General features: G+C 50.7%; 3 protein-coding genes across 3 annotated transcripts; 1 reads left to right on the forward strand and 2 right to left on the reverse strand.

Moving 5' to 3' along the window:
* Positions 1-118: 118 nt before the first annotated feature.
* PAAG_11102 (hypothetical protein) lies at positions 119-1,508 on the forward strand (the record flags this gene model as incomplete). The annotated part of the gene is made up of 2 exons (XM_015846808.1): positions 119-459; positions 1,172-1,508. The coding sequence occupies 2 exons, from the start codon at positions 119-121 to the stop codon at positions 1,506-1,508; spliced, it is 678 nt and encodes a 225-aa protein (XP_015703612.1).
* A 677-nt stretch (positions 1,509-2,185) lies between these two features.
* Positions 2,186-2,793, reverse strand: PAAG_00398 (hypothetical protein; the record flags this gene model as incomplete). Its single annotated transcript, XM_015844003.1, has 3 exons — positions 2,186-2,508; positions 2,591-2,621; positions 2,728-2,793. The coding sequence occupies 3 exons, from the start codon at positions 2,791-2,793 to the stop codon at positions 2,186-2,188; spliced, it is 420 nt and encodes a 139-aa protein (XP_015700338.1).
* Positions 2,794-4,612: 1,819 nt separating this feature from the next.
* On the reverse strand, positions 4,613-9,964 carry PAAG_11103 (hypothetical protein; the record flags this gene model as incomplete). The annotated part of the gene is made up of 4 exons (XM_015846809.1): positions 4,613-4,833; positions 4,961-8,801; positions 8,880-9,335; positions 9,437-9,964. The coding sequence occupies 4 exons, from the start codon at positions 9,962-9,964 to the stop codon at positions 4,613-4,615; spliced, it is 5,046 nt and encodes a 1,681-aa protein (XP_015703613.1).
* Between the last annotated feature and the right edge of the window lie 878 nt (positions 9,965-10,842).

The raw sequence follows: 10,842 nt of genomic DNA on the forward strand, positions 1-10,842 counted from the left end.
TGTTTGCGAATCTGTTCAGCCGAACTAGTATCCGGTGTTGCCCTCGGCTTCTCCCTCAGGGAAACAGGTACGTTCTCTGGTGGGCTGGGTTGTTTGGCTCAGGTAACTTGTCCTTGAGATGTTGGAGAGAAGCGCATTAAAAATAGCAGACGGGGCAGCCGCCGAGTCCCCGGCGCTAGTCCCAATCTGGCGTCCCAGGAATAAGCCGCCGCTGATTGGCTGGCTGCTTACCTCAGCCGAAAATTCTGCCAACAGCGGCGGATCACGTGCCATTACCCTTGGGTCAAACGCCGCAGGCCAAACCCATGGGATCGATCCTGATGCTGATGCTGATCCGGATCCTGCATCCAAAAGGCCCAGCAGTGGCCGTTTTGCCGCCAGGTTGGGTTCCCGCTATGCCACCAGACTCGGGGCAGATTCCACAGATCCAATCTGTCCAACTCTGGGATTTGAGCTATGGTGCCTTGGTTCCAAGTCCCATCCATCCATCCATCCATCCATGGAGGGACGGTGGAGATGGCAGGAGAGAGGGTTGTAGTGTGAGAGAGGCTTTGCAGAGAAATGAACCCTGGAAAGCCGGGGTTTATTATTTATAGATGTATACAAAAAACTCTTGGTCGAGTTGACCTGGCGAGATTCAGCTCCCTTCTTGCCGATAAGCTGACTTGATCCACTCAAGTAACAACTAGCTGCGTTCCCGGGCACTCGGGACCCTTGGTTTCCGCAAGGGTTATCGAGACACTTTTGGAAACGACTGCTGAGGATTTAAGGAACATGGAGGACTGGGGTGATCGCTTTTGCTTTGATAACAGAAACATGGACAAGGACCATCTAAACACATGTGCTAAGAGAGGCCTTTGAACGACTGATTGATTCTGGATCTGGCACTTGCACAACTTCCATATGTGTGCGTGGCAGCGAAATGCGTTTATCCAAGTGCTCCTGGGTCATCCTGGTGAGCTGAATGGTTCAACTTCTCCAAGGGCTGACTCTCGGAAGTTCAAGCGTGCGTGAAGGAACTTTGACGCTGTTGCGACCGTGTCATCGCCTTACACAGCTGACCGTGACAACTCTGCCCGCCCTTCTGCATATCTTAGCGATCTTGGGATTCAACACTTATTTTCATTTCAGATGCGCGGCAATGGTTTGATAAATGGCTAACTACCATTAGTACATCAATCAGCAAAAACGATCGACCGATTTCCTGGAGAATCCCGGTTTACGGGGTCGTATTCCTATACCCATTATTGAGACGGCAGGCATTTGGCATATCTGAACACGGGCATGCAGAACTGAAATCCCATCTCAATAATAATTCAATCAATCAGCAAACGGGTAAGTCCCGTCAGGCGGCAGACGTGGTTCTGCTTCTGTGGGGTAGATACACATCGCTGCAGTCGATGACCACAGTATTCCCGCCAAAACCAATAGTGGCCTGTCGGGATTTTAAACCAAACCATGTGTCGCAGGATGATCTACGAGAAAGCGGCTCATCGTGTTCACATTAATGAGTGCGGCTTTGAGCAATGACTGTGCACCCCAACTCTATCGCCCCGCCTAATCCTGCCGCTTCACCAGTTCTAGTTCAACAGAAAACTGGGCCTCATACAAACTGCACATTTCATAAGTTCCCTGAGCTGTGCCAGATCCAACACATTCAATCAGCCCTAATGCTGTTGATGCATCTTTCTCCGAAAAGCATATATGGAATAACTAGTTGATAAGTGGGCGTTTCTTGTTTTGGAACCTCCACTAGTTCGCCATTGCTACTATTATCTCCATACTGATCACTCCTCTGCGAGTGGCCAAAGGAATGCACTCATGGGGTGCAACAATATTACCCCGGAACCACAATCACCGACCATTCAGTCAGCTTCATGAACAATACGTTGTCCAAATCTAGAAGTGAGGAAAGCCTCCGCAGCTATCATCCACGAAAGTCAATAAATCCCTTCAATCTCCAAGGCCGCCCATCCTAGCAATTGACGAAAAGTTCAGGCATATAGGCAAATATGAATCCGCCAAACCACGCTGGCCTAAAACCACTACCCTCTCCACATTGCCAACTGAAATCTCCCATGATCTTCGAAAACCGTCCTTGAACCCACAACCCGAAACCCCGTTGTTTGCTCAATTGGACCAGTTTTGAAGACGCATCTTCAGACGAACGGAAACGAAGAGCTGCCTAGGAAGGCGGGCAGGTAATCCGCACACCGGTCGAACCTGGGGGGAACCGTTGGGGCCCCGGCCTTGGTGGCACCGCGATAGGCTGTCCCGTGCACCCTGGTCCTCCGAAAAACAACGCCTGGCGACACGTGCCGATGTCAAACAACTCTGCGGTGGGAACTGGCTGGCATTGAGTAGAATCCGTTCCTGTTAGCACGTCTCTCCCACCTCTGATGAACCTCCAGGCGAGAGTGCTCGTTGGCATGATTGCCAGGATGCAGGTCGAAAGGACAACGGAGAGCTTCATGATGATGATGATTATGACGACGACGACGACGACGACTGGCGTGGCATATGTTAGGCGGGCTTCTATCCCGACTATGCAGAGCGGACTGTGGTTGTCATGGAATATCAACTTACAAACTTGCTTGGGCAGATATTGTAGAGACTATAGGCTATATGGGATTTTGTGTAGAGCTGTTCTCTGTGCAGAATTGGGGTTGGAGGTTGAGAGAGAAGATGGGGGGGGGGGAAAGAAAGAGCTCCTTTTTATATCCCTACTGCACCCCCCGTCTCAACAAGTTGAGGTTCTTGGAATTGGTCCATCAGAGTGCAGAGCGCCGCCATCACGAAGGCGACTCCGATACGAACGTATCCAAAATAAAAATTAAAAAAATCAGTCTGTACATAAGCCAGCCGCAGGCGTATGGAACTGCTTTCAGTGCCTGCTTTCCAACCAGATAGATATAGGATCTTAAATATGAGTTTCTAAAAATCCAGTCAGTCCAGGTGACAACCATCCGGGATGCATAGAGAAAAGAAATAAACAATAATACTGAATAGACACTGTACATACATACATACATTAGACAGCCACATCCAGAGGCCCGAAAGCTCAATAATACGGCTATGTCAAGCCTCATTTCTCAAGAACAAGCTTCGAGCTGCATCGTGAAGGGGAAAAAAAAAAAAAAAAAAAAAAAAAAAAAAAAAAAAAAAAGGTTCCGCAACAAGACCTGCTCTTACAGCAGCAGGCTTCAGTTATTTATGCACAACCCGCCTGAAGGTGTCTGGCTCGGGGGGCGGCGATGTGCCCACCCATCAGGACCGGATAACCACTAAGTAACTAGATGATGATAAACGAAAACCACCCCCGTCCGCGACTCGTCTCCTATCTGCACTTGCAGCAGGGGGCTCGAAGCCAATGCTGGGCCACCGGCAGGATAAATTATTATAGTCCGACAAATGAGAGATGGCAGGGTCAGGCCGGCTCTTGCTCTCCGTTGCCTCCCCCCCCTTTCTGTCCCGGGCCCGCAATTCGTAGTTTACGAGTCTGAGATGGAAAAAATGAAAGACACGATCTGCCCGCTCATCACGATGGTTAGTTGATGTTGATACATGTATATCATGGTAAACTCACTCCTCGTTTTCGGTGGCGTTTCGAGTTCATCTCGTGCTGTCCTTTTTTTTTTTTTTTTTTTTTTTTTTTTTTTGTGAAAGGTTTCCCCGAGCCAGCAGCAAACATGCATAGATTCCCTGAGGGCTCTTCCTCGACAGTCGCATAGGGCTTTTAGGGGAACTGTGTAGAGATAGTCACAGCTCACTCGCGTTTTGCAGATACACATTGTCAAATGATGAGGCCCTAACATTGACAGATAAATCAAGTCATAGGGATGAAACGTGCTGAAAAGGCCAGTCAGTCAGTGCTATGTACGTGCTGTTCTGTGCTCTTCTTTTGAGAGTCCATCTTCAGCGGCAACACATCATGTCACACTCAGGTGGTGTGTAGTTAGTTCTTGTTGCATTTAGCTAACATTAGTGAGTTGACTCCTGGATACGACGAATCACTTCAACATGTTCTATGTCGATATCTTATTAAATCACACTCACTCACGCTCTCTCTCAAGAACAGCACCACAAGAAAAAAAACTCAAGGGGAAGGAAAAAAGAACATTAACTTATTAAAAAAAGAAGAGGTAAATAAATAGCACAAAATATAAGGGGGAAAAATAAAGTCCGTCCCATCCGAATCCCAGTCCCAGTCCGAGTCCCGGATGCCGAATCCCGAATCCCAATCCCAATTCCACATACGTTGGTCAACCCGTGGACATCACACCACACACCCCCCCCCCCAGCTAGCTCTACATGTAAGGAAAAAATATCGTACACGTACACACACACACTCCCAACGAACATGGACAAAAAACCATAAAAGAAAAGAAACAGTTGAAAATCACATTTCACAAAATGGAAATGGGAAGGCCAAGCTCCAAAGGTTTCAGGGGGAGACCACGAAAACACACACACACAGAGCACACACACACGTCTCCCTCCTCCCCCTCTTGCCAGCCCGCAATGCTTTTCTGAAAACACACAAGTCCAGTACACACGCATACTGTACACACAAACACCACACTCACACCCCACGCCATCCCATTCCATCCCATCAATCATCCCCATCAATCAGCCTCAGCCGCTCCTTCGTAGTCTTCGCTTTCTTCGACCTTCTACCACCCCCTCCAGCACCGTCGCCGGCGCCAGCACCACCACGTCCACCGCGTCTCCCCTTCCCCCCAGCGCCGACAGCAGGAACCCCATTATCCCCAGCAGAGACAGGAGTCGCGGCACCGGAGGGTTTGGCACTGATGTCTTCGAAGTGTCCTTCGCCTGTAAAATGGGGGAAGTGGGGGGAGGGGATGGAGTTAGCACGTGTAATCTTCGCGGACAAGTGTTTTATGCTTTTATGCAAATGATGATAATAGAGACTAAACTTTTGAGTGTCGAAAACACATACCTTCATGATACATATCATCCAACGTAACATCCCGCTTCCTCTTCCCAGCGGCACCAGCCCCTCTCTTTCCCCCCTTCTTGCCCCCCACAACCCCTTCCTCCCCCTTATCCATCGCCTCCTTCTCCATCTGCTCAATAGCCTTCGCCTGCTCATCATCCGCCAACCACATCGCAATATCCTTCGTCCGATTCTCTCTACTCCTCGTATTAAAATCAACCCCACCCCCACTACCACCCGAAATAACAACCCTCTGCACCTCCTCCTTCTGCAGCGCCCTCTTCCGAATCCTCTCCTCAATCGTCCCCCGGGTAATAAGCCTGTACACTGTAACCTGCCGCGTCTGTCCCAGACGATGCGCCCGATCCATCGCCTGCGAATCGATCGTCGGATTCCAGTCGGAGTCGTAGAATATCACCGTATCAGCGGCGGTGAGGTTGATACCCAACCCGCCCGCACGCGTCGAGAGAAGGAAGACGAAGATCTCAGGCCGCTGTTGGAAATCGAGCACCGTGTCGCGTCGGTCTTCGAGCTTCGTACTCCCGTCCAGTCGGCAGTATTTGTAATTGCGGTACGTGAGGTATTCCTCCATCAGGTCGATCATGCGGGTCATTTGGAAGTAGAGGAGGACGCGGTGGCCGCCGTTCTTCAGCTCGCGGAGGAGTTCGTCGAGTTTGGCCAGTTTGCCAGAGTCAGTGACGAAGCGGCGCATGCTGGGGACGGAGATGTTTGTGTACCGTCCCTTTGCTGAGAGGGGTTCGGGGAGCATGGGAGGGAGACTGTAAGGGAGTGGATCGAGTTTCTTTTCCAGAATCTCTGCATCCATGGCGCGGGTTGTTGTGCCGAATAGGGCGTGTTGGAGGGATGGATTGAAGATTGTGTCGCGCGTTTCAAAGTTGGAGAATTGGTTTGAGCAGGAGATTGTGATAGGGGATGCAGATGCGCCAGGCTTAGCGCAGGGTTCGATCAGGTTTAGCCCCTCGTTTTTGAATGCTGTGTTAGAAATATTCAGCAGCTGGTTCAAGCGTCCTTCAGTGGTGATTTCAGCCAGGGGTCGACGATCATTGCGCTCCACGATGTTAAACAAGGAATGGGCGGGGACATCGGGGCCGGCGCCATTTTTCTTATAGTCATCGTCGTCATATACGACCATTAACCGCGCAAGCCGATTCGAATGCCCACGACGTCCTACAGCCCGCTCAAACACACCCTTCCTTGAAACCTCACACGCCTCACCAACGGAAACATCCACAAACCGCAACCACGAAAACGCACTGTCCCTCTTCGCACTCTCACGGATATTTTCCGGCGTCCAGATATTCATCATATGCGCAAGATATTTGCCCCGAAACCCAGCCCTTTCATTCCCCGGTCCTGCAACATCAAGACGACCAGGCGAACTACACAGGAGACGGGGAAGGTCATATTCGATAAGGTTCCTCGCTGAATACGCAACATCGATGAAGGGCCCCTCTCGCAAGAACGATGCTGTTTCCGCAAAATAACCCGCAGAGAACGGAGACGTCGTCTCCGCCCGCTCAAACAGGTCAGGATGGTTACAGACTTTCCGAAACTGCATAACCAAATTCATCAAAGTGGTACTATCCGAATCATCACCGATAGCTGCCTTCTCAATCAGGTCCATGATACTAACCCGATTGCGGAGATTGGTATAATACGCGCGCTGGCGATAGGTCAGGTCACAGAAGACATCCTTCTCCACCTTATCGCCCAGTTCCTTCTGGACATGCTTCTTGATACGTCGAAGCATAAACGGTTTTAAAATCATATGTAATCGCCGGAGCTGATCCTCGTTCAACTTCGTGTTGCTCTGCGCGTGGCTCTCGATGTCCTTGGAAAACCACTCGCTAAACTCATCATGCGAATCGAAAAGCGTAGGCATGATGAAATGCAGCAGCGCCCATAGCTCCTGCATGTTGTTTTGGATTGGGGTACCCGTGAGCAAAAGCCGGTTGCGACAGTGAAAACCGAGCAGATTTTTCCAGCGGGAACTCTGCGAGGACTTAATCGCCTGCGCCTCGTCCAGGATCATATATTGCCATTTCACCTTCTGGAAGTACTGCGCATCCAGCACAACGAGCTGGTACGAGGTAACCAGGACATGGAACTCAGACTCCCGTGTGTACGTAATATGCTTCCGATCCCAAAACTTCCTCAGGACTTTCCGATCCTTAGCAGACCCCCAGTAAGGGAGTACCTTTATATTCGGCACGAATCGCGAAATCTCCTGCTGCCAATTATGCAGCGTCGATGCCGGCGCAATAACAAGGAACGGACCCCAGATATTATGTACTTCAGCAAGATACGCCATGACGGAGATGGACTGAACCGTTTTACCCAGCCCCATCTCATCGGCAAGGATACCGTTAATACCCTGCTCGTACAGATTGACAAGCCAATTCAGTCCCTTGAGCTGATACTCCTTCAACTGAGCAGTGAGCATTTTAGGCTGCGAAACCTCAACGTCACCGAAGCTGGTCGGGTTCTGGAAATTCATCTCCCCTTCATCGAAGGCAGCAATCTTGTTATCGTCATTGTTGAACGCGCGTGCCCGCTCCTGCGCCTCTTGAACGGCATTTTGCGCATTGGCCATGGCAGCCTGTCGTAAAGCAGTGTCATCTTCAGCGTCGAAGTCAAGGTCTTCGAAACTGGTGACCTTCGGAGCCGGCTTCCCATCAGTATCGGGGAGAGATATGTCAGGCTTCGCCATGGAGGAGGCATCGTCAACGGGGCCGGTTTCATCAGTCTGCTCCGCCTGACTTGTTTTGATCTTCCGGCCGATGAAATGGGAGTACAACTCCGTCTGGGAAATTAGGAAATTCAGTTTGCGTTTCTGGCGGTTAGCTTCGCGATCAGCTTCTGCCTTCTTAGCCAATTCCAACTCCTGTCTCTCTGCCATGCGTCGCAAATCACGCTCTTCACGCTCATTTCTTTTCCAGAAGGACATCATCTCCCGCATCGTTCTCTTCGCCCGAGCCTGAATATCCTTCATACTCTTGTTGGTACGTTCTTGCCATTTCCGAGACTGTTTGCTCGCCAGCTGAGCAGTCTTGCGCAGATTCTCCTGGCGAGTGTTTAAAGATGTAGCTTTAATGCGATAGACCCGGGGTACATCCTTTCGAGCAATTTCTCTCCATATAGCTTCGTAGAGCACGTTGTAAGCTTTGGATTCGAATGGCGTAGTGGGAGGCGCAGGAGTTGCTTCTTTGGAGCGGGCAGCTTTGGAATCTTTTTTCAGAGCTTCCTTTTTCGGATCCTCCTTTGGCGCGAGAGGGACGAGTTCGTCGTCTTTCTCCAGAGCTGCATAGGCAGCTTCGGCAGCGTCCTTCTCAGCTTGCTTCTTCTCCTTTGATTTCTTTGGTCGCGCGGAGGAGCCAGACTTGCCAGATCTCTTCTTGGGAGGGGGGGATTTCGAAGTAACGTGGAATGTACTGGTGGTGCCTCCCTCGAGATTTGGTGCCATCGGTGGGACCTCGCTGATTTCTTCCGGCTCATTTCCTCGTTCCAAAGCACGTTTCGTACTCTTGATCTTCTTTCGAGACTTTTCAACTTCACGCATCAGCCGCTCTTTCTCAGCAACATCTTCAGCCTCAGAGGCTTTCTGGCGAGCTTCATCCATCTTCTGCATCTCAAGACGGACGGTGTTTTCACGACGACGTTTTCTCTGCATATCCTTCTTCCGCTCCTTTTCATCCTGGATCTCTTTCTGCTGAACTTCAACTTGAACCGCAGCCTCATGCTTACGGTTAAACCGCTCAGTGCCGTTCAGAACCTGCTTCTCAAAGACTTTGGCAAGCGCACTCAAGAATTCGGTTTGGCGTCGCTACAAATCGTCGTTAGTTTTGAATAAGGGAAAAAGTTAAATAGATCAATTATCAAGAGGAAAGGGGCAACTACATACCCTACGCTTCCGTGCTTCAATAGCTTCCACCTCACGAGCACGCTTCTTCCCCTTCCGGATATACCGCGCCCACTCATGTTCATAACCAGGAGCCTCCAGCTCACGTTTGTCCATGGAGTCAATCCGTTCCATCGCCTTTGCAATCTTTTCGTTCTCGCGTTCAGTAATTGACTTTCTTGACTTTGAATTTGAAGGAGCAATAGCTCTTGTAGCGGAGACGCCGTTTGTGGATGGGCGGGATATATTGTCGTTGTAAGATGGTTCCAGTTGAGCTTGCTGGCGGCGTCTTTCTGAGGCAGAAGGTCTGGGCTTCTCGACCTTAGGTGCAGGCGCGATGGCGGGTGGCTCACTGACTTTGGTAACGCGAGGTGGCGGGGTTGACTTGCGCGGGGGACGTTCTTCAGCAGGGGTGGAAAGAATGCTGGCAAACGACATAGGATCTGTTCTAGCCGGCTTCTATAGAGTATATAAGTCAGTAAAGTAGATATAGACAGCGTGTCTATCCACATAAAACGGAAAACAAAAAGAAAAAAGAAAAAAAAAAATCATCCACGTACAGTTTCCTTTGGAGAGGCTGGTTTCGTATCCTGCATCATGGGCGACTGTGACGAATAAACCACGTTATTGGGCCTCACATCATGTAGAGTCTCAGCCTCCCGCCTTGGCGATCGGGACATGGATTCAGCGGACGGGTGTGTGTGCGACGGGACCTGCTGGCCAAAGTGACTCGGGGGCGGGGAGTGGCCGGACGACGACATGTGCGAGCTAGCCCTGTAAGGGCCATGGAGGGAGAACTGGGTGGTTGCGGAGGTCGAATGGGAGGGATATGAGGGAGAGCCGTCTGGATGGGAAGGGGCTGATCCACTCAAGGGTGGGAGCGTGGTACTCATCATCGGGGAGGCAGTGTGGCCAAAGTGCGGGCTCCGCGCCAGAGAGGCAGGAGGGTAGCCCGGGGGAGTGTGGGGAGGGGCCTGGTAAGAGTCATTGTTGGAGTAGGAAGATCTGTCTCTGGAGGAAGGGGAGTAGTTTGCGAAACGCGGCTGCTGGGTTGGAGAGTGGACGGTATAAGGGGGTCCTCCCGCCATCACGACCAGGCTGGCTCTGTTCCTCTGTGTCTCTCTTGAGTGCGGTTACTTTAGATCTTTTTCCTTCTGCTGGCGGAAAGCACGAGTTGGAGCGATAGATGTGACAAGCCAGCGGGTTGGGTTAGGATTGCCAACGATATTAAGGGTAGTTAATTGTCAAGAAGGGGAAGAAAGGGGGTATTTTGAAAACTAAAGAATGTACGAGACAGCCAGCCATGAAGTAAGCAAGAAGAGAGGAATGGCCCCGGCCTAGGAATTGGTCTGGGCTGGTGCTGTTGTTGCTGTTGTTGCTGTTGGAAGGGGACGTGTCAGCTGGGGGCATAAAAAAGGATTCCTGGTTGCAAGCAATAAGCCAAAAGTAGCGGCGTGGAAGGTTCACCAGTTGAAGTATATAGAAAGAAAAAATAAAAGAAGAAGGAACAAAAAAAAAAAAAAAAGACAGAGAGAGAGAGAAGCGATATGGAAGATGGGGGGAGGGAGGAGGGTTGGAAGGTTGGAAGAAAAGCCGAGTTGGAAATAAGCATCATACCCTTTGAAAGAAGAGACCAGGCAGGATTTTTCTTATTATTGTTTGTTGTTCTTTTCTATTCTGGCCGCTCGCCCTAACACCCAAGCACGAAACCAAGGGACTGGGAAGAGTCAGTGGGCTGGCATGGAACGAGCAGGAGAGGTTGCAAACGGCGGGTGATTTGGGTGGCAAGCTAGTCGACGTAGCTAGCAGCGATATGAGATGGAGGACACGGTTGTTGTTGTAGAGTAGATGTGGGGGGGTGGTGGAGAGGGGGGGGGAGAGCGATGGAGGATGGTCGTGAGGATGGTCGTGAGGATGACGCGGGGGGGGGAGAAGAGGAAGAAGCAGCAGAGAAGTGGAGATGGAG

Source organism: Paracoccidioides lutzii (assembly GCF_000150705.2).
Source record: "Paracoccidioides lutzii Pb01 unplaced genomic scaffold supercont2.1, whole genome shotgun sequence".
Lineage (NCBI taxonomy): Eukaryota > Fungi > Ascomycota > Eurotiomycetes > Onygenales > Ajellomycetaceae > Paracoccidioides > Paracoccidioides lutzii.